The 24,328-nt window shown below is 59.4% G+C and overlaps 8 protein-coding genes and 1 pseudogene across 8 annotated transcripts; 4 read left to right on the plus strand and 5 right to left on the minus strand.

The window, feature by feature from the left end:
• Positions 1-194: 194 nt before the first annotated feature.
• ACA1_385410 (transketolase, putative) lies at positions 195-4,167 on the plus strand (the record flags this gene model as incomplete). Its single annotated transcript, XM_004347097.1, has 15 exons — positions 195-354; positions 475-575; positions 747-828; positions 958-1,179; positions 1,264-1,325; positions 1,422-1,689; positions 1,795-2,131; positions 2,211-2,327; positions 2,397-2,513; positions 2,596-2,686; positions 2,762-2,893; positions 2,986-3,136; positions 3,233-3,681; positions 3,770-3,916; positions 4,048-4,167. The coding sequence occupies 15 exons, from the start codon at positions 195-197 to the stop codon at positions 4,165-4,167; spliced, it is 2,556 nt and encodes an 851-aa protein (XP_004347147.1).
• A 318-nt stretch (positions 4,168-4,485) lies between these two features.
• On the plus strand, positions 4,486-6,165 carry ACA1_385420 (uncharacterized protein; the record flags this gene model as incomplete). The annotated part of the gene is made up of 7 exons (XM_004347098.1): positions 4,486-4,832; positions 4,962-5,154; positions 5,239-5,339; positions 5,470-5,521; positions 5,607-5,775; positions 5,918-6,048; positions 6,082-6,165. 7 exons carry the CDS (start codon positions 4,486-4,488, stop codon positions 6,163-6,165), a joined length of 1,077 nt encoding a protein of 358 aa, XP_004347148.1.
• Positions 6,166-6,311: 146 nt separating this feature from the next.
• On the minus strand, positions 6,312-6,977 carry ACA1_385430 (the record flags this gene model as incomplete). The annotated part of the gene is made up of 2 exons (XM_004347099.1): positions 6,312-6,683; positions 6,822-6,977. The coding sequence occupies 2 exons, from the start codon at positions 6,975-6,977 to the stop codon at positions 6,312-6,314; spliced, it is 528 nt and encodes a 175-aa protein (XP_004347149.1).
• A 119-nt stretch (positions 6,978-7,096) lies between these two features.
• Positions 7,097-9,924, minus strand: ACA1_385440 (Hydroxyacidoxoacid transhydrogenase, mitochondrial, putative; the record flags this gene model as incomplete). The annotated part of the gene is made up of 11 exons (XM_004347100.1): positions 7,097-7,442; positions 7,534-7,600; positions 7,671-7,764; positions 7,900-8,048; positions 8,200-8,342; positions 8,439-8,617; positions 8,714-8,821; positions 8,945-9,073; positions 9,163-9,374; positions 9,495-9,616; positions 9,728-9,924. 11 exons carry the CDS (start codon positions 9,922-9,924, stop codon positions 7,097-7,099), a joined length of 1,746 nt encoding a protein of 581 aa, XP_004347150.1.
• A 202-nt stretch (positions 9,925-10,126) lies between these two features.
• On the minus strand, positions 10,127-11,208 carry ACA1_385450 (annotated as a pseudogene).
• A 418-nt stretch (positions 11,209-11,626) lies between these two features.
• On the minus strand, positions 11,627-16,282 carry ACA1_385460 (PH domain containing protein; the record flags this gene model as incomplete). The annotated part of the gene is made up of 24 exons (XM_004347101.1): positions 11,627-11,689; positions 11,767-12,185; positions 12,302-12,409; positions 12,486-12,660; positions 12,738-12,884; positions 12,973-13,054; positions 13,224-13,318; positions 13,396-13,465; positions 13,549-13,612; positions 13,725-13,794; positions 13,876-13,978; positions 14,041-14,123; positions 14,190-14,258; positions 14,339-14,425; positions 14,515-14,581; positions 14,648-14,811; positions 14,898-14,963; positions 15,056-15,119; positions 15,192-15,277; positions 15,373-15,471; positions 15,582-15,653; positions 15,737-15,798; positions 15,900-15,971; positions 16,093-16,282. The coding sequence occupies 24 exons, from the start codon at positions 16,280-16,282 to the stop codon at positions 11,627-11,629; spliced, it is 2,577 nt and encodes an 858-aa protein (XP_004347151.1).
• A 917-nt stretch (positions 16,283-17,199) lies between these two features.
• ACA1_385470 (pentatricopeptide (PPR) repeatcontaining protein) lies at positions 17,200-18,951 on the plus strand (the record flags this gene model as incomplete). Its single annotated transcript, XM_004347102.1, has 1 exon — positions 17,200-18,951. A coding segment is annotated over one exon (1,752 nt), but the record flags the coding sequence as incomplete, so codon positions are not given.
• Positions 18,952-19,207: 256 nt separating this feature from the next.
• Positions 19,208-20,122, minus strand: ACA1_385480 (EF hand domain containing protein; the record flags this gene model as incomplete). The annotated part of the gene is made up of 4 exons (XM_004347103.1): positions 19,208-19,300; positions 19,395-19,467; positions 19,569-19,734; positions 20,017-20,122. The coding sequence occupies 4 exons, from the start codon at positions 20,120-20,122 to the stop codon at positions 19,208-19,210; spliced, it is 438 nt and encodes a 145-aa protein (XP_004347153.1).
• Positions 20,123-20,535: 413 nt separating this feature from the next.
• On the plus strand, positions 20,536-23,946 carry ACA1_385490 (SH3 domain containing protein; the record flags this gene model as incomplete). Its single annotated transcript, XM_004347104.1, is given in 10 exon segments — positions 20,536-20,710; positions 20,938-21,146; positions 21,277-21,435; positions 21,534-21,611; positions 21,695-21,823; positions 21,930-22,043; positions 22,141-22,212; positions 22,320-22,605; positions 22,619-23,731; positions 23,813-23,946. The coding sequence occupies 10 exon segments, from the start codon at positions 20,536-20,538 to the stop codon at positions 23,944-23,946; spliced, it is 2,469 nt and encodes an 822-aa protein (XP_004347154.1).
• Between the last annotated feature and the right edge of the window lie 382 nt (positions 23,947-24,328).

The raw sequence follows: 24,328 nt of genomic DNA on the forward strand, positions 1-24,328 counted from the left end.
AAATCGTGCACGATATTGTGTCAAGAATTCCAAGAATGTCAGGCCCCTTCTCTATTGACTGTTTGAAATTCCGAAAACCGATACTGCGGGATCGCTGTCGACATTGTTCTGTTTTCCTTCTGGCTGCGTTGGTCTTGGCTTTGACTCACCCCCGCGAGAGGACCAACACCACCAAGCAGCGCCACAGGTCAAAGATGAAGAGCTCTTCGATTGCGGTGCAGCACGTGGAGGAGGCCAAGCTCATCTATGAGAAGCTCCAGGTCGAAATCGAGGACTTCGAACGCGAACGGTTCGAAGATGTCGGTTTCCTCACCTCCATGATGCTCGTCATCTTGGGCAACTATGCCCAGACTGGTACCTCCTCCATTGTGTCAGCCATCACGAACGAATTGAGATGTCTACGCGCTGTAGCATCAATTTCGCGTCTAATCGCGCCCTTCGCCGCAATGACTCGACACACGCGTTGTATAACAGGTCACTTCGGCGGCCCTCTGTCCTACACGCCTGCTAATGTCGCGCTCCATCTTGCCGGACCCAAAAACGGTGGCATCTCGTACGACATTCGTCATCCCAAGGTGCGCTACTCGCCACATTCAACGTTAGCTCCCTCGCTACTCCTTCAATCGTGCAGTCCAAACTGACAGGCTCATTTCGAACCCAAGCCTCATTTAATCTGCCGAAGGCGATGCTGATTATGGTTCATTTTCGCATCTTGGCTCATTCCCCCTCGTCTCTCGTGCATGTAGCATCCCTTGGCCGACAAGTTCATGCTTACGGGTGGCCACTGCATCCCCACCTGCTATGCTCTCTGGATGGTTCTCTACGAAGGTAAGAATGGCCGACAAGCCGATTTGAAAGAGCTTTGCCCGTGTGGCGCATTATTTATTGTTTTTTTGGTAATTATAATTGTTTGACACATAACAACTCGCTCCTTATTTGGTGAAATGTACGACACAGCCATGCAGCAGGAGTTCGAGGCCACCAAGGACGAGCGCTACCAGTGCCCTCCCGACGAGGCCATCTTCGCCATTGACGCCCTCGGCTTCAGGCGCAGCCCCGGCGCTCTGGAGACCCTCCTCAAGGAGCACGGCCTCGAGGACCACGAGCTCTTCCAGCAGGCCAAGCTGCGCGGCATCCGCGCCCTTATGGGCCACTCGGAGACCACCGACGTCACCAACGGTATAGACTCGTTTGATGAGCTTTGGCCGAGAACCTCCTTTCTAGTCTGCTGACCTTGGTGCTTGGTGGCGACTGCGCGTGCAGATGTCAACGGCGGTCCTTCTGGCGTGGGTATGGCCACTTCGGCTGGCAAGGCCATGTTCTGGGTTCGTACACGAAGTCCAGCCACAAACGCAATGCAACACGCACGAGAGCACACGGTTGACGTGACTGCTGACACTCGCACGTGGGTGCAACAACAGGATTTCGTGGGTGCCCCCGAGAACCAGGGTCCCAAGGTGGTGGCGTTCGAGGGCGAGTTCGCCTTCACCGAGGGCCACGCCCAGGAGCTCAAGACCATTGCCCTGGCGCAGCAGGTGGGCAAGCGCCTGCGTCTCTTCTTCTCGTACAACAACGCCGGTATCGACGACGCCCTCATCGGCGGCGTGATCCCCGAGAAGTACGGCGAGCAGTACGATATCGCCAACCAGTTCCAGTCCTACGGCTGGAACGTCTTCACACTCGCCGACGGTATGTCTCCCCTTTATGCTCGCTCAGTTAATGCACGGCTTGTTCACACGACACGACACGACACGACACGACACGATACGACACACGACACGACACACACGACAGGTGCCTCGTATGAAGACCTGATCGCCGTGTTCAAGAAGATGGAGGACTGGCCCGCTGATGATCGCCGCCCGATGGTGGTGGTCGCGCACACGGTCAAGGGTTGGTGGCCCGGTGCGGCCGAGGGCCAGGTGGAGGGCACCAAGCAGGTCATCGGCTACCCCTCGCACCCCTACGCCTTTGGCATGAACTCGGAGTACTTCAGGGCGCTCGCGGGCTCGTTCGAGCGTCGCTATGGCGTCAAGTTCCAGGGCATCCACGACGGTGCGCCCAAGAGCGAGCGCGACCGTCTGATCCAGTTCAAGACCAACGTCGACATCGCCATGTCCGTCCTTAAGCAGTACGTCCGCCGCCGCCGCACGCCGCACACGCACCACCGCACACTGTTGTCGCGGAGGTACTTAAGACCGTGTCTGCAGGAAGGGTCTGGGCAAGTGGATCGCCGACAGGCTGCTCAACATCGCCGCCACCCTGCCTCAGAACCTCAAGCTGACCATTCCCGACGACATCGATCCCTTCACCGATGAGCGCCTCAGGTATCCAATTCCACAAATTTCGTCTCGTCTCGTTTCGTTTTCGCTAATTTTTCGGGTGCGTGCGCACAGGGTCGAGAACCTGCCCAAGGACACCGTCAACCTGACCGTCAAGCACCCCTTCACGGGCAAGGACTCGAACATCTCCGTTTCGCTTTTCTCCAAGCCCGGCCAGAAGAAGGGAACCAGGTACCGTTACACACCATGATCTCCCCCCCTGGCGTGAGGTCCGTGGCGCTCACACAGGACTCTCGCACACGCACACACACAGGCGTGCCATCTCGGAGGTGGGCAAGTGGATCAACTACGTGACCAACAACCGTTTCCTCACCATCTCGGCCGATCTCTCCAACTCCATCAACGTACGCACATCGCTTTGAAACAATTCTTTGGCGTTGAGGTCACTTAAGTTTCCCTCTTCTTGTGGCTGTGCACAGGTCGAGGCGTGCAGCTTGACGGGCCACTACGACCCCATCACCAACCCGTGCGGCACCAGGCTCAAGGCCGGCATCCAGGAATGCGCCAACGCCGCCACCATGTGCGGTCTCGTCTCGCAGACCGTGTCCAAGGTAAACACCGCCACCAGGTGTCCTGCTGCGATCGCTCGGGGCTCGTTCATTGAACGAACTTGTCTAAGAGGCGCGTTTCTTGCCCACAACAGGACAAGAACGTGCACGCCGGAGTGTGGGGCCTGAGCGGTACCTATGGTGCCTTCACGCCTTTCTTCTACCTGCCCGTGCGCATCTTCTCGCAGCAGAACCAGGACTCGCCCTTCAAGCTCGGCGTGCTCACCATCGTCGCCGGCCACTCGGGTAACACACACAACACACAAACACGACACACACGACACACAAACACGACACACACACGACGAACGAAAAATCTAATCTGCGTGGGGTCGATCACAGGTCCCGAGACTGCCGCCGATGCGCGCAGCCACTTTGGCATCTTCGCGCCGCAGGTGTGGACGCTGTTCCCCGAGGGTCAGATCGTGAACCTCTACCTGTGGGACTACAACGACGTCGCGCCGGCCTATTTCGCCGCCGCGCAGCTGGCCATCGCCAAGAAGGAGTGCTCGGTGATCGTCGTCCACGTCGCCCGGCCCGACATCCCCGTCGCGGACCGCTCGACCTTTGCCGACACCGACCTGACCGCCGCGGCCAAGGGCGCCTACCTCATCCGCGACTACGACGACAAGAACCCGCCGTCGGGCACCGTGGTGGTCCAGGGCGCGAGCTCGACCGTCAACCTGCTCTCGATCGTGCCCCGCCTCGAGGCCGAGGGCATCAACATCCGCATCGTCGCCGTCATCTCCGAGGAGCTCTTCCGCGCCCAGCCCGTCGACTACCAGGAGAAGGTGCGTGTTGCATCGTGCGTGTGCGTGTGCGTGTGTGCGTGCGTGTGCGTGTGCGGTCGTGTGGCTGACACAGTCTTCGTGTGCGTAGGTGATGCCGCTGTCGGCGAGGATGGACTGCATGGTGCTGACCACCATGACCAAGCGCATCTTCCCGCTTTCCGGCCTCGGCCCGCTGACCAAGGAGTACACCCTCAGCTCCGACTACGACGACCGCTGGCGCACCGGTGGCCTCGAGGTACCTCCCTTGCCCTACACTCCACTCTTTTCTCATCTTCATCGTCATCTTCATCACCACCACCTCCACCATGTCTTATATCATTTGTGATGCTCACCTTCACCCTTCCTCTTCATCAAATTTGCGTGTAGGACGATGTGATCGAGGAGGCCCACATGGACGGCGAGCACATCTTCGAGGCCGTCAAGCGCTTCGCCACCGACAGGAAGTCGCGCTTGGCCCGCCTCCGCGACGCCCTCGGCGCCCTCTAAGCTCCTCCCCCCCCCATCATCACTTCATTCCTTTCGCGTCACCATCGTCGCACGCAGCAGCGAAAATGCCACGTGTCATATCCAAAAAAGGAATTGCTTTCCTAAATCGGGGCCGCCTTGGCAACAAAAACGTGAAGTGACGAAGGAGGCGAGGGAGGCGCATCACAAGCTCATAATATTGATATAAATAATATTTGTAGATATAGTAAGATGGAGGAAGGTGCTGCGGTAGCGGTGCCCGAACCTTCCGCGGGGCGCTCGATAATGATGACCGCCACAGTTGAAGATGATGGCGGAGGTGGTGGAGGAGAGGCGGAGATGTGGGAGGTGCTGGGCGAGGGGGGTCCGCGGTTCGGGTTCCCGGAGGTGGCGGGCTTCCCGCGGGCGCCCAAGTTCGTGGGCGGCCGGCGCGAGTTCCCGTCGGGCGAGGAGGCGCGCATCAACGAGATCCAGGCCAACACCTTCAGGGCCTTCGTCAACATCTGCCCCGACTTCAACACCATCGCGCCCATCATCACCGAGGAGGACAAGCGCAACAAGGCCCAGCTCAACGACCAGATCAAGCGACGAGGCGGCAGCTCGGCTCTGTCCTCCTCCGCCCCAATGTCGCCCTCCAGTCACGCCAGCGGCCAGCAGCCCGCCACAGACGAACTACAAAAGTCTAAGTACGCACGCGGCGCAACTGAAAACGACACACTAACCCACTGCCCTCCTGATGACGTGTGACGTGTGCCGTGTGCCGTGTGCCGTGTGTCATGTGCCATGTGTCGTGTGCCCTGTCGGGTGGGATGCAGGCGATCCCTGTTTGGGGGGAGGCGGAAGAGCACGAACGTGGAACAGCTGGCGGCGGTGGACCCGGGCGAAGCTGGGCGTACCACGGACAGAAAGACCTCGAAGAAGGAGAGGAACAACACCGAGCGCCGACGGCCGGGCGAGGGGCCGGGCTCCACCGCCAAGGGACCACTCAGCGTCCAGCTCTCCCCCGAGGTTCATCATTTGTCACTTCTTACTCTGCTCTTCATTGACTATTCTTCACTGACACCTAATGATGACCACGACGATCGCGATCAGGAGGTGGCCCAGTACAAGGAGCAGATGATCAAGAAGTACGAACAGCAGCAGGAGGTGGTGGCCAAGTCGTCCCAGGGACTCGCGGCCGTTCCCGTGTTGGCGTCCCCGTCGAACTCTCCCGGCCTGCCGCCACCACCCCTCACCGCACCCACTATGCCCCCACCACCAAGTAAGCTCCCTCTTCATCGCCATCCCCAACTTCACCATCATCATCTTCTTCTTTTTTGGCAGTGGACCAGACGCCGGCCGAGGTGTTGAGCCCGCCGCCAACCCCTCCGCAGATGTACGCTCTCAGCCCACACCGCACCAGCGCTACTCTAACGTTGCACCCCTTGTGACTCACTGCCTCTCTCTGGGTCGTGTGGCAGCCAAAGGGCGGTGGTCCCACCGCCGCCACTCTACTCGCCCCTAATCACCCCTCCTCCTGGGTCGGTGCCTGGGCCTGGACCTGGGCTGGGGCCGGTGCCGGCGCCAGCAGCGCCGCCGCAGATGGTGGTGGCCCCTTCGCCTGCGATCGCCCCACCACCAGCTGCGCCAGTGCGCGCGGCCCAGCATGCGCTCGCACTCGATGAGTTGCAACCCTCGCCCGAGTTGCTGTCCGTACGTGTGTTGCGTGTTGCGTGTTGCGAGGAATCCCCCTAACGTTGGGAGCACGGGTGCGCAGGTTGAAGGAGAGCAGCCGTCATCAAGACGGTGGAGCCTCAAGAGCGCCTTGCGATTGAGCTCCACCCGAGCAAAGAAGGTTCGTCCCTCCTCACCATCGCCATCACCATCATCTTCTTCTCCGTGGGCGGCCTCACACGTCTGATCGTACACGCCCGCATGTGTACCACACGCCACCAGGAGGATGACCCGGACAATGCGCTGGAGAACAAGTACGGCAAGCACATGGTGGCCAACCCGCTCAACGAGCTCCTGGACTACTGAGAGCTCTCTGGTCTTCTCTTTCTCCCTCTTGCTCGCTCGCTTGCTCGCCTTCCTCCTCGTCCGCTGTACATGTGCATTCAATCGACCTCTTGACCTTGTTGTGTGTTGCGTAGCGGCAAGAAGATGGAGGCGGTAAGATTACTTTACTACTCCTCCTTCTTGAGGTTGTCGAGGCTCCAGCCGTAGTCCTGTCGCATCTTCTCCTCGTCCTCGGGGGTGAGATCGTTCTTGATGTTGAAGAGGGCGCGAATCTCGTCGGGCGCCTTGCCGTTGATCATGTTGGCGACGGTCTTGCAGGTGAGCTCGAGGAGGGCCTTGATGTCGAGGTAATTGGCGGCCATCATGAGCTGGAACAGGGTTGCTTGATCGACGTCGCAGAACTCCTTGTCCCACGGCAGTATCTTTCGCCTCTCCTCCTTCGCCTTCTCCTCTTCTTCCTTGGTCAGCTTCTTCTTCGGCTCACTCTCATTCGCGACTGGTGGTGGGTTGGCATGATGGTAGGTGGCCCATTCCACAACCTTTTGTAGAGCTTGAATGATTAAAATCAATACAAGAAAATCTTTGTGTAGAATGCAAATCTTGCAGAGCCCGAGAATGGCGGACGATCGCAGACTGGTGGCGCGCCAGGGCACATGCAGAGGTGGTGCATGCAGTACCTTGGCGAGGATGTTGCCCGTGATGCTGAGCGGGATGGAGTCTGTGCTGGGCGAGTCGATGTCCGCCAGCATGTTCTTGATCGTGAGGCTCATCTCGGCCACCTCCCTGGGCACCTCGAACACCTGCTCATCCGAGCTCTCGAGCTTGATCGACATCTTCTTCTTTCCCTGTTGAACCCGTTTGTTGCCCGTTGGGCCCAATTTTATGGTTTTATCCAAAATAAGTGAATTGCAAAAAAAAATGAATTCCAGGAAACATATAAGCATGCCACGCATCACCAGATCTGCATGGATTGCTGGAAGAGCTTGGCCAACTCCTCCTGGCCTGTCGGTACTGGCGCCAGCTTCAGCACCCTGTCGCCATCGATGTGAGCGTAGGTGAAGGTGTGCAGTCGTGCGTGTGTGCGTGTGCGGTGGTGCGTGTGCGAGTCGTGCCTATGCTGCGGGAGGGCGCCCTCGACAAGTGCGTCGATGTCGTTGGAGGAGAAGCCCAGAGCCTGCAGGCCGTTGGGGATGTCGAGCCTCTTCATGAGCTCGATGATCCGGTCCGCGAGCACCGGGCCCGCGTCGCTATCGCGCACGTTCTCGATGTCCTTGGCGCCCAAGAGCGCAGCGACTTGCCTGCGTTTCATTAACGTGTGTGCGGTGGTTGTGTGTGTGTGTCATGAGTGCGTGCGACGCGTTTGTTTAGCCAAAGAGGGGAAGATGGTACTTGTGGCGATCGGGATTAGCCGACGCGGTGAAGCGGAAGACGGCCGGGGCGTGCAACACGACCGACACTGGGTAAATCGGGCCAAGTTAGCCCGCGAGCAGGCTCCAACGCACGCACGCATAGGCGAAGTGGCGTACTGCCGTGCGGGATCATGGGCGAGTCGACGTTGTAGTCCTTAGGCTTGTAGGTCATGTGATGCGCCAGCGAGGAGACCGGATAGCTCATCCCGTGCTGTGATGTGCCATGCGCGTTTTAGTCGTGTGTGTGTGTGTGTGTGTGTGTGTGTGTGTGTGTGTGCGTGTGTGTGTGTGCGTGTGTGTGTGTGCCGGTGACGCGCAGTCAAAGGCACGAAGAGGAGATTGGTACGCAAAGGTGGACGCCAGCGCTGCCAAAGCCGATGCCGGCGTAGGTGGCCGCCAGGGCCATCTGGGCGCGGGCCTCGGTGTCGTCCCGGTTCTCCACCGACCGGACAAAGTACTTGGCCAGCATCTCCAGCGACTTCAGCGACCACACGTCTTCACACACACACGACACACACGACACACACACACACACACACACACACACACACACACACACACACACACACACACACACACACACACACAAGCCCGCACACGGCAATGTCAGTGGCTCGGAATGAGGTAATGGGGCGAGGGGGCGCACCAGCGATGGGGTTGGAGCCCTGGTAGGCCGGGCGCAGGAGGGGAGTGGCCGGACGCGGGGTCCGTTGGTCGTAGGGGATCGCCGTGTACGACTCCAGCGCGTGGCACAACACATCGAACCCAGACGCCGCCGCCACCTGCGGACTGTAGGAAACACACGCGCGTGCCGCGCGTGTCGTGTCATGTGCCGTGCGTGTCGTGTGCATGTCATGTGTCGTGCGTGTCGTGTGGTGTGCGTACGGCATAGACTTGGTGTTCTCGGGGTCGACGATGCCGAGGGTGGGCTTGAGCCGTCGGTGGGCGATGCCCGTCTTGGAGTTGCGTTCGACGTGGTCGAAGATCGCCACGCCCGTGGCCTCGCTGCCGGTGCCCGCCGTCGTGGGGATGGCGATGAGCGGCTTCAACGCGCCCGGCGGCGGCTGGACCAAAACCACAACACAAACACACAGTCAACGTGTGCGGTGATCACGTGCGCTCGTGTATGTGTGTGTGTATGTGTGGCATGGTGTACGTACCTTGCCCTTGCCTACTGGCGGGTTGACATAGTCGAAGAAGTCCTCCGGCGGGTAGGTGGCGTAGAGGTTGGCCGCCTTGCACGTGTCGATCACACTCCCGCCGCCCACCTACGACACGCGCGCGTTGGCCGAGGTCAGCGCGACGCCATCAAAGAACGTGCGTGTGCGCCGTGTGTCGTGCGCCGTGTGTGTCGTGTGTGTCGTGTGCACGCTCGGAGAGGGGAGGAGTACCGCCACGAATGCGTCGAAATGGCCGGTGGGCGTCACCTTACGGGCCGTCTGCGTCACAAACTCGATGGCGTGCTTGAACGATGCGTCCGTCGGCTCGACCTTGACCTTGTCATACAACACAAAGTTCACCTGCGCACGACACACACCGCACACACCGCACACACATGCACACGCGTGTGAGCAGTGAGCACAGAGCAAAGCGGGGAGAGGAGGCCCACCTTGGCGTCCTGAAGGGATTGGAGGACGGTGATGACGGGCGCGAGGTCCTTGAGCGTTGAGTCGGTGAACACGCACACGTGCCGGGCGCCCATGTCGACGAGGTCGAGGCCCACCTCGCGCGTGGCGCCGACGCCGAACCTGATGTTGGACCCGGCCATCTCGAACGCATAGTCGGCTTCGCTCTCCTTCGGGCCGCTGCGGCTCAGGCCACCTGCGTGGCAGAAGACGATCGTCACGACACACGCACACGACACGACACACGTGCGCATACACACGGCACGGCACGGCACGGCACGGCACGACACGACACGACACGACCAACGACACGCACCGGTGGCGGCGGAGGAGGAGAGGCGAGCATGGGTGGTGGGTGTGGACTGGGTGCGTCTGGCGAAGCGCACACCCGGGCGAGTCAGGGAAGCGCGGGCCTCGGCCCCCTCTGCGCCCAGCAGCCTGCGAGTGCAAGAGCGTAAAAAATAAAATACAATATTGTTATCACGAATTATTATTGCATCACATCTTCTGTGATTGCATCAGACAAGTTCAATGAGCAGTAGTGAGTACCCTCGATAAAAGTACTGGGGGTTGTGTGCGGCCGAGCAGGGGCAAGTGGGTCCGTGCACGTGGTGCGGGGGGATAGCGCGGTGGCCGCTTTGCGTGGGCTGGGCGCTGTGCAGGCTGCGCGTGCTGGAACCCTGCGCTACCGCCGCTGTGGAACGGCAGACCACAGCAGCACGTCTTGCGCTGCAGGTGCGTTTCATCCTCGCTACTAATCGTTAATTTTATTTTATAAAAAATACAATAAAACCAGTTTCGTGAATGAACAAGATATGCTTGCTCGTGGCGATCGCCTGGACGATGTGCACGTCATTCTTCACCTCAAGAAGCAAATGCAACAGCCGACAGATGTTTGAAATTTTGTTTACTGGTGGAAGAGCGAGAGCCAAAGGATGGAGAGCGCTTTTACACATCCCAGGTGGCGGGGGCACCCTCGGTGGCGGCGGGGGCAGTGGCGGCCTCGGCATCAGCGCCCCACTCCTCGGTGGCGGGCTGGGTGAAGCCGGAGCTCTCCTCAGTACCCTCAAGAGTCCACTGCTCACCGGCGGTGGCATCATAACCGGGCTTGTAGGCCTCGTCGAAGGCGGAGGGAGCCTCGACGGTCTCCTCGGCCTTCTCAGTCTCCTCAGCATCGCTGCAGATCGGGGAGGAACAGGATGAGCGATTGTCGCGACAGAGGAAATGGGGCTGGAATAGATGGAAATGGGAGTATTGCGTACCGGTAGAAGAAGAGATCGGGCATGACGTCCCAACCCTCCTGGCGGGAGAGGGTACCCTTCAGGTAGGCCACCTCGCGGGCAAGAAGCCAGAACATGAGGCCGATGGCGTGCTTGGAGTTGTTGTTGCACGGAATGGCAATGTCGACGTGCCTGAGGGGCGAGTCGGTGTTGGCGAACGCGATGGTGGGGATGTTCACATACGAGGCCTCAGTGAGCGACTGTTGGTGTGGAAGATGGCGTTAGTAAAGAAAGCGATGGAAAGAAGAGGAAATGATCAACTGAGAGATGACATGATATTCAGTCCGAAATAGGTTGTCAACGTTGTAGTTCAGTAGTCTAACACGTTATTTGTAACATCATTATAAAAGACACACAATGAAACAAAGGATGGAAGCAAAATGGGGGCGTGAGGTGACGAACCTGGTGGTCGACGCGGGGGTCAGCCACGATGAGGAGACGGGGCTCCTTGAAGTCCCTCTGCTGGATCTGGTTGGTGAAGGTACCGGGGGTGAACCTACCGGCGATGGCGGTCGCACCGGTGAAGTTGGCAAACTTGTGCACGGCCCTCTGACCATAGGTGCGGCCCGAGATGACGCAAATGTCGGACGCGTGCTCAATGCCGGCGATGACGCGGGCAGCGAGGACGAGCTTGTCCCAGGTCTTGCCGAGGTCAAGGATGTGCACGCCGTCCTGGCGGCGCCTCCAGACGTAACGCTCCATCTTGGGGTCGAGGTTGTTCGAGCCGACGTGGACCTCAGCGGCCAGCATCTTCTGGACATCCTCCTCCTGGACGTGCAAGGAACGCGGAACCTGACTCATCTTCTATTGAGTGACGTTTAACTGCACATCACACCACACCTCGATCAGATTTAAAGTTCTATCCCAAGGCCATTCACACACAGAAGTCACGGGGTCAAGGGGGACGCACGATGCGGTGCGGTTCACGCGGACGATCGGAGCGGGAGAGAAAGAGAGAAAGGCCAGAAGACCCAAAACGCCCAAAGTGGAGATTTTTGGCTCATTTTCGCCATCCAACCAAAAATCAAACACGCCTTCGTAAAATTTGGCAAATTTTAGGTTTGCTAAAATCTATTTCGAATAGAAACAAACACGCAAGCTCCTTCACTGATGTCGTTCATCTCCTTCTCCTTCTTCATCGCGCGAGTTGCTCCTCCTGCCTCGCACGCTATACCTTCTCCAAGCCGTCGACGACGCATTCGTGTCTTCGGCCGCGGTCGTCACCGGAGGCCTGCCCTCACCGCCGCTGCGTGGCGACGTCGGCCTTGGCGGCGCGGGTAAGGGCGTGGTGGGCTTGGACATGGGCACCCGCTTCTTCTTGGCCGGTCTCAGCGTGGCGCCCGACGCCGCCTCGACCGACGTCGACAGCACCGGCGCCGTCGATGCCATCGTCGTCTTCGTCATCGTCGGCACCTCCATCGACGCCACAGGCGACACCTTAGTGGGCGGGAACGGCACCCGACGGAACGGCACGCCGTCGGTGGTGGTGGCGGTGGCGGTGTGGTCCGAGCCGGCCGTTGAAGGCGAGACGGTGGTGGAGGTGCGCTGGCGGGAGGCGCCGGAAGACGAGTCGGATGAGGACGAGCCGAGCCGGGAGAGTGGGCGGGCGACGGGCGAGGAGGGCGCGGGGATGGCCAGCGAGGGCTCGGATGTCGAGGTGGTGAGTGCGGGTTTAGAGGGAGAGGCGCCCCCGACACTCATTGTCCGCTGGTCCTTGCCCTTTTTCACTGTGTGTCGTGTCGTGTGTGTCGTGCGTGTCGTGTCGTGTGTGTCGTGTGGCGTAAGATGGAGTGAGCTCAGGGTTGCAACGCGTGACGGAAGGAGAGGTGGAGAGAGGGCGTACGCCGTAGATCTTCTGAGAAGTGCTGGAAGGCCTGTGCGAAGGTGGCCTCGAAGTCGCCCCTCTGTTCTTCGGCAGAGAGCAGCGCCAGCCGCAGGAGGGTCACAGAGTCTGTCACCCGACATGGCCACACCACGTTCAATGGGGCCAGCCCGCACTCACATACGCACGCAGAATAGAGACGTACCCGCTTTCTGGTGTTGCAAAGCGAGGTCGACAGGGGTGAGGCCAGCGTGATCCTTTGTGTCGAGCGGCGCGCCGCGTCTGTAGAGAAGCAAGAGGCACTGGGTGTAGCCCTGTTCGGCTGCGATGTGGACCACCGTGCGGCCGTGCGAATCGACCGCCTTCGTATCGGCGCCACTCTGTTGTGTGTGTGTGTGGTCTGGGTCAGATCACCGCCACTGCGATTGGGCAAATGAAAGGAGTAAGGGGAGCAGACCTGAATAAGGAACTCGAGGAGTGTGGCGTCGTTGAGGCGGGCGGCTGCCAATAGCGCCGAGGGATTTCCGCAGTTCGGGCTGGCGCCTTGGGCCAGAAGGAGCAGCAGCTTGTGCAGGTCGCCGCTTTCCACCGCCTCCATAAAGTCCTGCTCGTAATCGCGTGACCACCAATGGTGTGGGCGGCCGATAAGCGGAGAGGCTCGCGAGAGGAGATGCTGAGAGAAAGGTGGGCACCTCGACAATGGCCCCGCCGCTGTAGGGACGCACGAACTCGCGGTTGGCATACTTGCGCTTGATGTATTTTTCCCGCACAGCGCTGTACCCCATGATCGTATTCCAAGGTGAGCGACAGTAAAACACGACACGACACGACACGACACGACACGACACGACACGACACGACACGACACGACACGACCAACGGCACGACCAACGACACGACACAACGCAAACGGCCCACACACAGGGATGAGGAGCTGACATACACGGCGCTGCCTGGACTCGGTCGTTCAGTATCGGAGGGCCGGGTGGCCTCGAAAATGGCGTTGACTTTCTCATTGCCGCCCATGCGCAGCATGGACTACAGACGTTAACGGGGCGGTGTGAGCATAGCTCGATCCGCATCTCTACCGTGGAGGCTGTGCGTTGAGTTGGTACCTGGACGAGCTCGGACGGCCACGCGTCCAGCGTCAGTGAGCGAACCTTGCTCACATGCACGCCCATACCTCTGCGGCCGTCACGAAGCGCGAACACAAAGGCGTTAGACCACCGGCTGGGTGGGTGGGTGGGGGGGAAGGAGCGGCGACGCACCTATGTACACCGGAGCATTCTATACAGAAGGTGACGCCCAGATTGACGCTGCACCACGTGGGGTCTACGGGGAGAGTACAGCAGTCCACGCAGTAGAGGCGGCGAAAGACGTCAGGAACTGGGTTAGCTTGCAGATCACAGACATCGGTACGGCCAAGAAGAAGGGGAAGGCATACCCGCAGCTTGGCAGTCGGCGCAAAAGTTGTTGGACTGGCTGACTGCCCTGATCTGGGCCAGCACGCTTGTCTGCACAAACACCCAATGGGGGGGGGGAGACCACTGATCAGCCACACGGTCTGCTTGTGATGGGGGGGGGGGAAGGCCAACCTCTTCTGGCTCAACTTCAGCCGTGGACCCGGACCCTCCCGCCGCGTTTCTCTTGAGCTCCGGCGACGGGGCGGGCAGGCCGCTGGTGAGGCCGCTGGTAGACCTGGCCCTGGTGAGAGGAGAGGAAGTAATGGGGAGGTGAGCGTCACAGTTCACTGGGCGCACGTGGAAACGCCCGACACCAACCTGGAGAGGCGCGGCTCCGTCATCGAAGTGTCGAGCAAGTGTTTGGTCACATTTTGGACCACCTGCACATGCGCGCGTATGTATAAGAAGGCGCATTCAACAGAGTGTGCACACGTGGAAGTGTGTACCTCCATCCATTCGAGCTTTTCTTGTTCGCTGGCAGCTTGCAAAATGAATGATCGCTTGGTACCGGTCAACTGCGATGCGCCGAGTGAGCGAGTAAGTGATTGGCTCGAACTCGCGGACAGCTGCCTCGATGATGCGAAGCGGCGCTTACCTCGAAAGCGAACCGTCGCTCAACGTCAGCGGGTGGCGGGCGCGGGGTGATAAGAAGCAGAGAATACCGCTCGGGCTCGCATTCCCTCTGTTTGGTCGAATGAAAAGTCAGAGGAGTTCCAAAGAGGCAACCAAAAGTATACCAACGAAAGGTGATGATAACTAGCGGTGACGCACTCGTTTATGTTTGTAGTACAGCAGTTCGCCGTCCTTGATCTCAAAGTAGCGTTTCTTCCATTCCTTCCTGCGACAGCGCGGGCATGCCATTGTAAATAAATAAGAAAAGAGAGCGAGCTGCGTACGATCTTACCTGACGTGGCCGGAGGAGCGAAGGAAGAGATATCCGTTCTTGACGAGCGAGGGACCGGTGGAAGCGGCCGGAACAGCGAGGGGCACGCTGGCGCCCTGCTCCTGCGCGAGCTTCACCCTCACCCCGGACAGCTCCTTTTTCGTTTGGCCGTAGTCCTCCTGACACTGAACACATCACGAGCCCATCGCAGCTTCAGCGCACCGGTGTGGTCCAACAACAACAACAACAACGGCAAGGTGCACCGTGGTACCTTCACGATGTGATCCGACAGCGTATGCATGAAGGGCTGCAGCTCTTTGTACACCTCAAAACCGTGCTGCAAGCCACCGCGAATTAGGATTGGAGTGAACGACGGTGTGTGTGTGTATGTGTGTGTGTGTGTGTGTGTGGGCTAAACCTCAGGCTTACCTGAAAGTACGCCATGACGGCATACAGCAAAAGCGAGAGCCGCTCCATGAACTCGAGTTTTTCTCTGGTGTGCACACAATGCGTGAGATCTAGGCCAGCAAGACAGAGTACTCTGAGGAGTGGGTGAGGCGGTCACCTTGCTTTCGTATCGTACAACTCCGAGAGCATGTTCAAGCTACATTCTTGAAAGTCTCGCTTCACTCCTTGGAATTCGTCGGACAACTGTTGAAGACGAACGAAAGGGAAGGGAGTCAGGATTTAGCTAAGAGCAGCGTAAGCTTCGAGTGGCGGCGGCGGCGGCGGTGTGGAGGTTGTACGCCGCAGAACTTGGAGTGGTCCTTCTGCTTGACGTGGGAGAGACGAGAGAGCAGCGCGTCGTACGACATTTGGGCCTTTTCAAGCCGCTGCATACTTTTCTGTATTACGGCCGTGCCGTGAGAGAACATGAACATGTTAGAGCGGACGTGCACGCGTCAGCAGCAGCAGCAGACCACGACCAGCACTGCAGTGGCGGTGAGAGGATCACCTTCTCGGAAGCGATCTGAGTTTTGACGAAGGCTTTGAGCGGCTCGGCGAATGCCTCTTCCATTTGCAGGTGCTACGTGGAGTGTGAAAGAGTGAAAGAGTGTGAGGAAAGGCCTCCAAGACGAGATGAAGTGTAGTCGTCCCAAAGGGTCATACCAGCGTCTCCCGGAAAGCGTCGGTCTCCTTCAACACGTCCGCTAGTCGTCGCACCGAGTGCTCTGTTGTGACACAAACGAGGAGATGAAGGACGAGTGAGCGAGCGAGCGAGCGAGCACATATCTTGGCACGGTGCGTGTGCGTATCAGCATCATATACGTACTAAGCGTTGTATCGCCAAAGGTGTCCAGCTCGAGTAGCGTCTGCGAGAATACCGACGACGCGTTCGAGTACACTGCAAATCGAGAGAGATGAGCACGCCGGCAGAGAAGACGAACAAGTCCAAGGCTCGCGTAGAACAGGAGAGTTCCGCAGAGAGAAAGATGGAGATGGAGATGGATGGATGGAAAAGGCACCTTTGGCAGCGGAGCCGAGTTTGGTGGCGGCAGAGGTGAGGCGCAGGAGGTCATCGCCCCAGTCCTCCACGCCTTTCTGGACCTCGCGAAGCCTGTTGCGTGCCATGGGGCTGTCCGCCAGCACTTCCTCGAGCCCGATTCCCAGGCCGAGATTGGGCGATTCGTCTATGCATCGCCGTTCGTCCAGCATGTTCGTTGTCTGCTGAAATGAGCAAATTGGCCCCTGGGTGTCGCGTGACTTGAGCAAACCGCCTCCCTGCACCAATTCTTTTGGAAATATATTTTTTTATTTTCTCGGCCTACGCAAATCCACAAAAGAAAAAGTTTGGTAAAAATGTTTGAGGGCCAAGTGTGCTTCCTGAAAAATGGAAGGGAAGTTGTGCCACATCACTCTTGCACTTGCTGGGCTGGTGAACCTCTTCCTTTTTCATAGGTGTGGATGTGGTTACCTTCAACAGCTCCTGGTCTGAGCCCAACAAGCCTTCATTATTGATGAGCCAGCCTCTACAAGCCAGGACTCCTGCAATGAGGGGGTGACACTGACCAATTCTCCATATCACTATTTCCTGTACCAAAATATATTTCCAAAAGAGGGAGTGATGTGAAGGGGTTCTTGTAGGGAAGTGTAGAGTCAATCAATTACAGCCAGGGGTGTGGACATTTGCATGGCTCAGCTCATTCTCCTTATTCAATAAATTTTCAGCGCGATTTTGAGGCAAATTTTCGCTCCTTTTCCCGTTTCCTGCCTTGAAGAACAAACAAAACGCGCAACAGCAACATTTGAACAAATCGAAAATCTCCTCGCGTTCGATGAAGCGCTGCCGTGTGTCTGACGTTCAGCACGCCTTTGTTATCACTCCATTTGTGGCTACACAGTCCCGCCGTACGTGCCAACCATTTAATATTCAATTCCATATCATCAAGATGACAATCAGTAATGCGAAAATCTTCTGCAAGTGCAATCCAGAAGATTGCTTTGGTCGGCCTCGGGAGGCACCTCGGCTTTAAACCTCACCACCAACGCGGCGAGGTACGCGACCTACATTATGATCCCGACTCAGAAGAGTACTCACTCCATCCTCTTCTGTGTGCAGCCGTGCGCGCAGCGCTCGACAATCGCCGGCCGCCCTTGCACCGGTGGCAAGCCAAGGCACCAACGCTGGCAGCCGGCGCGTCGTGGCATTGTGCAAGCAGAACAGGATCAGGGAAGCTGCTAGCCTCTTCGATCAGCATCCGACTCCCTTCAGCGCGTCGGCACTCATCTCCGCATGCGGGAGGCGCCGCGACCTCAAGCAGGCGCTTGGCGTCTACGCAAAGTTCATCGCGAGCGGCCACCAACCGAATGCCGTGCTCATCGGCTCGCTTGTCAGCGCGTGCCGACGCTGCGGTGAGCCGGGCAGGGCGCTTCGCCTCCTCGACGACCTGGACCGATTCGACATCGCGATCGATGAGTCCAGCTTCCACATGCTGGCGGCGGCGTCCGCTGAAGCTGGCGACGCGGCAGCAGCCAAGAGGCTGCTGGTCCGGCTTCAAGAAGGTCGCCTGCCCTTCAAGGCCAACAGTGTCGACTGCGGGCAGCTCATTAAGGGTCTGGTCACCGGCGTAGACCCCGATTCCGCCGGGGCCAGTTCGAGGATCGCTGACGCGCTGGCCCTGTTGGAGCTGATGGAGGAGCAGGCCATCGCGCAAAACAGCTGCCATTTCACCCCTGTCCTCGCAGCGTGCGCTGCCACTGGCGAAGCAGCGATCGGGCGACAGCTTCACACACGTATCGTCGGCAGTCAAAGCCAAGCCGTCGTGAACGACTACACCACGGCCGCCCTGATCAGCATGTACGCCAAGTGCGGGTTTGTCGACGAAGCCGCCGGCGTGTTCGCCGACATGCGGCGCTTGCAGCAGGACGGGCGATGCGAGCTGCGGGTGGGCTCCTGGTCGGCCATGATCCAGGCGCTGGGTCAGCACGGCCGAGGCAAGGAGGCACTCGCGCTCTTCGACGAGATGGTCACCGACCGACACGCAACGCCCGATGGTGTGGCCGTGAACACCGTGCTCAGCGCCTGCAGTCACGCCGGACTGGTGGAGGAGGCGCTCCGGGTCTACAGCGGCCTCGTTGCGGGGCGCTACGGGGCCATCGCACCCGACATCCAGCACCAGACTTGCGTCGTGGATGCCCTGGGCCGAGCGGGTCGGCTCGACGAGGCCGAGCAGTTCATCGACACCATCTCGCGACCGAGCGAGGTGACCTGGCGAACACTACTGGGGGCCTGTCGCATCCACGGCGACGTTGCCCGGGCCGAACGCGCCGTCGCGCGCCTTCGCAAACTCGCACCGAGGGACGCGCCCACGCGCGTGCTGATGGCCAACGTCTACGCTGCCGCCGGCCACTGGGAGGAACGGGACCTCGAGCGAAAGAATATGGACAAGGCTGGCGTGCGAAAGCGGCCGGGCAAGAGCTGGCTGGTCGTGGACGGGACACGGCATGTCTTCACGGTCGAGGACAAGCGGCACCCACGAATCGAGGAGATCCGCGCCGAGCTCGCCGTGCTCTGGCAGAGGATGAAGAATGCTGGATTCGTCCCCAACACGTCGGTTGTGCTGCGGTCGATGGCAGACGAGGAGGCCAAGGAGTGCCATCTGTGCCACCACAGTGAAAAACTTGCGATCACCTTCGGGCTGATGAGCACGCCGCCGGGTACGACCATCCGCGTGTTTAAGAACTTGCGCGTGTGCCCCGATTGCCACGAGGCCACCAAGTTCATCGCCCACCTGACCGGGCGGGACATCGTTGTGCGTGACGCCAACCGGTTCCACCACTTCCATGGCAGCGGCCAGCACTGTTCGTGCGGCGACTACTGGTAAAATATAAATAAACAACTCGATAGAAACTCCTGAAGTGTCCTTGTGGTGTCGTTAGAGGAGCAAGTGGTGGGCTGTCCACAAAGCCATTTTTGGACCAAAAATAAGGGCACCAGTGTGCAGGTGGTGCGGTAGTAGTGTTTGAAATCATCATTATTCATTACATGGAGTGAATCCACAAGTGTGTACACTGCGATCATTGTTCTTTGGGGAACCGCCCTATGTATCTCCCGCATTAATCTGTTCTAAATGCACGCTTTTACTTGGCAAGGCCAGAAAGCATGTCAACGAGCTGCTCGTAGGAAAGGTTGCCCTCAGCATCAACGCTCACGGCCCGGAGGAGCGACTCGACCTGCAGGTACGAATGACCAGAGTCGTATAAGTGAATCGAGATTATCTTGTAGCGTCGCACAGCAACGTTGTGCCGAGGTGATGGAGGGGCGTACATCCTCAGATTCGAGGGGCTCGCCAAGGCTGCCAAGAAGCATGCGGAGGTCGGCCGAGGAGATGATGCCGTTACTGCGAGGAAGAAGAGAATGAGATCAGATTCCTGACTTGTTGACGATCCTCCTGGAGGCGCAATTCGCATGCGAAGTAGCAAGAATGGAAGAAAGCGGTACCCAGTGGCATCGAGGGCACGGAAGGCCTCCCTCATCTCCTTCTCGAGGTCCTGGGGCCTCCTGAACTTGCGGCGGTAGAAGTTCATGAACTGGGCGAAGTCGACCACACCATCACCGCCGGCCTCAGCCTCGATGGCCTCGATCTCCTTCTGGAGAGGGGCCTTGCCTGTTCGCCACATCATGATGCAGAGAGAGACCACCAGTAAGCGACTACTTTCTCAACTTTCGCCAGGGCTCCATCCACCCGGGTGACAGAAAGAGACAGTAACGAGAAGAGATGGAGGGTCCGGAAGGTAGAAGATGAAGCCGGGAGACCCGCCAAATGAACTCAAGAAATCAAAAGAAGAAAGACAGAAGCTTGAAGATGAAGGAAGAGAGGTGGGGAGCCAACAAAACAAAAAGAATGAAGCGCGAGAGCCGAAAGAGAGAACGAAGAATGAAGACGTACCGAGGGCGCGGATGACGAGGCCAATCTCGCTGATGGCGATCTTGGAATCGTTGTCAGTGTCGAACACCTTGAAGCACTCCTTGACTTCTTCCTCGCTGGTGGCCATGTCGTATAAAGGGGAGTAGGTGTTCTTGGGAAGTGTTGTTTGTGTTGTGTGCTCTCGCGAGAAAATGAAGACCAACCGACGACGCCGAGGCCAACAGGGTTGAGGAAGCCAAGGTCGCGCGTGTGCGGCTTGAGACCACCGCGCCCCAACCACCGATGATAGGTTTCCTGTCGACATCGAATATGTGATTTCATTTGTAAAAGACTTGGAATGTGCATTCCACAACCTCGTGGCCACGGCATTTCAATTTTTGCATTCTTTCAACCAAATTTCCATGTTCTTCTGTGTATCCTCCAATTGGCGCAAAGCGAAACGAAAGAAAGGTGTTAATATTGCAATATTAACTAAAAATAAAATTAAAGAAATAGAAGATGGAGGGGGTAGATGGAGGTGGAGAGGGTGGCCCGAACCGAATGAAGAAGGCCGAGGGGCAGCACAAGGACATCATGGATACCATCCGGCAGATCGAACTCATGGAAAAGCGATGGCGCGAGGCCGAGGCCAACCGGCACATGGAGCGTGCTCTCGAACTCGAAAAGCGGAAACTGCGGGGCGGCCCCACGACTCCTTCTGCCGAACTTCCCAAGGGTACCACCTTAGCTCTTTAAAAAATAATAGATAAACAAATAAATCCCGATATAATCAATATAAGATTTAATTATTCTATTCAGTAATGCGAGTAGAAGCTCAGCTTCTGCAATGAAAATAAACATTAAATACGTAAAATAAAACAATATAAACTGTGATACTCGGTGACATTGCTTATTACGAATTACTTATTGGTAAATTTATTTATTTATTTATTTGTAATGCAGTGGTGGCTGGAGGACTGCGCAGGAGCGCGATGCCGCCGTCGCAGCTGCTGCGGCCGGGGAGCACTGCGACGGCGAGCCACGCGGCCGATTCCTCCCCTCGGCCCGTTTCCATGCTCGCGCCCATGCCCCACCACCACCAACACCACCTGCAACCGCACCACTCGCACAGCCAGCCCAGCTTCCCCGCCGTCGCCCTCACCAGTGGCCAGGTTCGTGCGTGTGCGGCCGTGCGTGTGCGGTGTGTGTGTGTGTGTGTGTGTGCGCCCGCGGTGTGTGTGTGCGGTGTGTGCTGAGTGCTCGGGCGTTTATTTTTCGCAGAGCGCGGCGGCGGTGGTGCAGACGGGTCCGCACCACGGGTCGACCATCGGCGGAGCTGCTGCCGGCGCCGGCGCCCAGTGCGCAGACGACGTGACGCTCGAGAATTTGGCGCTCAGGCGACAGCTGCAGTCGGTCACGCAGGAGAACCTCCAGCTCAAGAAGGACATCAGCAGCGCCAGTGTACGCCTAGCGTGGCCATGCCACACTTCTCACCGCGACGATCTTCGAGTCTCATTCGCCCCGTGCCTCGTGTCGTGTGTCGTTGGGACATGTCGTAGGAGGAGATAGCGCGGCTCATGGCCAAGGTCGACGAACTGTCGCGCCAGTGGGCCAAGAGCAGCCCGCGCGTGATCAGGGTACAATACCACCGCACACGACCGCACACGACCGCACACGCACACGGTCCTTGCTCACGCGGGCGCGTGTTGGCTCATTGCAGCGTCCGACTACGGTGATGCTCACGCCGCGGGCCATGGCCACCAGCGGCGACGGCCCGGCCAACGGCGGGCAAGCGGCACCTCCGCCATCGCGTCTCTCCCGCAAAGTCCTGCTCGTCGACCAAAAACTAGTACGGCCCGTGTGTCGTGTCGTGCGTGTGCGATGTGTGTCGTGTCGTGCTGTCTGACCTGTGTCGCACGACACGACACGACACACAGCGCTTTTCGGAGCAGCAGATACCCGTGTCGGTCATCAGTGCGCCGCAGGACGAGTGGCGGCAAACGCTCAAGGCCCGCCGCCGCATCTCCATCGTCCCCAAGCGCTTCATTCATGGGACCGGCCGCAAATGGGTTCGTACCTGCGCACACGCGCACACACCGCACACGCTCGTGTGACTGACGCGTTTCTTCTTCGTTCTTCTTCGTTCTTTCTTCTTCGGTGGTGAAGAAACCGCCGTCGCTGCTGGAGGACGAGATCGACTCGCTCGACGACAACTGGAAGCTCCTCTTCGGCCACGAAGTGAGCCACGCCAAACTACAGGCACGTGTGTCGTGTCGTTGGTCGTGTCGTGTCGTGTCGTGTCGTGCGCTGACGATGTGCGTGTGTGTGTACGTGCGTGCGCGCAGGAATTGGAGAGTGTGTCGACGAAGCTGCAGATGCGGCTGCGCGATGAGAATCTGATGTTCGCCGGCCTCGAGCGGCTGCTGAAGAGCTACGAGAAGATCGAGGACCAGGCCGGTGTCGACAAGACGCGGCGCGAGCTGACCGACCGCCGGGCCAAGATCGACCTCAAGACCCGGGTCTTCGAGGAGATGCTCGAGAAGAAGCAGGAGATGCTCCACGCCCTCGACTCGGTCCCACCGACCGACTCGGAAACTGTCGACACCCACACGCTCTCGTCGTCATCGTCAGGTGTCGACAACAGCCACAACAACAACGAAAACGACGACGACGACGAAGAGAAGAACGACGAAGCACGAGGAGGTCGAGTGGGTCGAGTGGGACGAAGAGGAAGTCGAGTGGGTCGAGCAGCAGCCGCAACTGCAACAGCCGACGCCCACGTCATCATCGTCGCCGACTTCGGGAGGAGTGACGGCGTTGAGCCCTCAGCGCACCGCGGGCGCGCTGCGGCCGACGTCACCCCCGGCCTCGCCCGCATCAACTGTGGTCGCAGGGTCATCGATTCCCCGCACGGCGTCCGGCACGCCTGTGTCGCCCGGGCGCGCATCGCCGCAGAAGGGCGCAGCCGCCCGCCCGGTCTCTTCCTTCGCCCACTTCGGGTCGTCGCCCAGCCTCCCGATCCGCCAGCGCGTCGCCGCCTCGCCGTCGCCGTCGCCCACCCAGTCGCCCGCCAAGCCCGCGTCGGCCGCCGCCGCGCAGCAGACCTATGCCGCAGCGGCGGCCGCGTCGTCGCCTTCAACGTCGACATCGTCAAACTATAGTTCGCCGTCGAGGCCGGCGCTGTCGACGCGGGCGAGCTCGCGCCCGGCCGGCGTCACTCCGCCGTCGACGCCGCTGCCGCCCGTGCCCTCCGGAGCCGCCGCCGGAATCGGAGCTAAAACCGCAGGAGTCGGAGTTAGACCGCAGCCGGCGCCGCGCCCGGCCTCGAGCTTCACGCCCTCCTCCTCGTCGTCGGCGGCCATCACGGCCCGGTCGGCGCTCAAGCCCGCGCTGCCCGTCAAGCCCGCGTCGCTCACCTCGTCGCCCTCCTCGTCGCCCTATTCGTCGCCCTCCTCCTCCCACACGTCGGTCCCCACGCACCACCGGCCCGCGCTGGGCTCGGCCTCGTCGTCTTCCTCTTCGCTGGGCGGACGGCTGGCGCCGGGCGGCGGGTCGTCGCCTTCATCGTCGTCGTCGCCGCCCAGTTCAGGTGGCGGCGTCGGCGGCGCGCGAGCTCCGACAACGGCGACGGCGACAGCGACGAATGTGCGGCCGACGCCGCCCATCCGCGCACCGGCGGCGCAGCCCACCTACGGATCGGCCGTGGTGACGCACGACTTTGTACCCGAATCGCACGACGAACTCGCACTCACTCGCGGTACACGCACCATCACTACCGCACACGCACACGCACACGCACACGCACGCACACACGCGTACTGACGGGGCGCGCGGACAGGCGAGAAGGTGATACTTCGGGAGCGGATCGACGACAATTGGTGGGAGGGCGAGGTGCGCGGGCAGGTGGGCATCTTCCCGCACGCCTTCATCCAAGTCCTCTCCCTCCCCGCCGCCTCCTCCTCTTCCTCCTGATCAGGCCTTCCCCCACAATTTCCCTTTTCGTTTTCTTCTCTCTTCATCTTCATCTTCGCTTTCGTTCTTTTCGGACCACTACCGCCGCGGGAAGACACACGACACACGACACGACACGCGCGATGCGTTTCCCAAAAGCGAGGATCGCCGTATTTTACAGGCCCCACTGCCGATCCCGCGTACACGCCACACGCTCCACGCCACCCTCCCCTCACACACGCCGCCAAAAAATCAAGCCGCGCCCTCGGCCTCGTCACCCTCTTCATCCTCCTCCTTCCTCCTCCTCGTCGTCGTCGCGTCGTTTGGTTCTTCCACCCCGTCATGTAACATCATCATCATCATCATCATTCGCCCTTCCTTCTTCTTCTTCATTGCGCCCCCC

This window comes from Acanthamoeba castellanii (genome assembly GCF_000313135.1).
Source record: "Acanthamoeba castellanii str. Neff unplaced genomic scaffold scf7180000084730, whole genome shotgun sequence".
In the NCBI taxonomy this organism is placed as follows: Eukaryota; Discosea; order Longamoebia; family Acanthamoebidae; genus Acanthamoeba; species Acanthamoeba castellanii.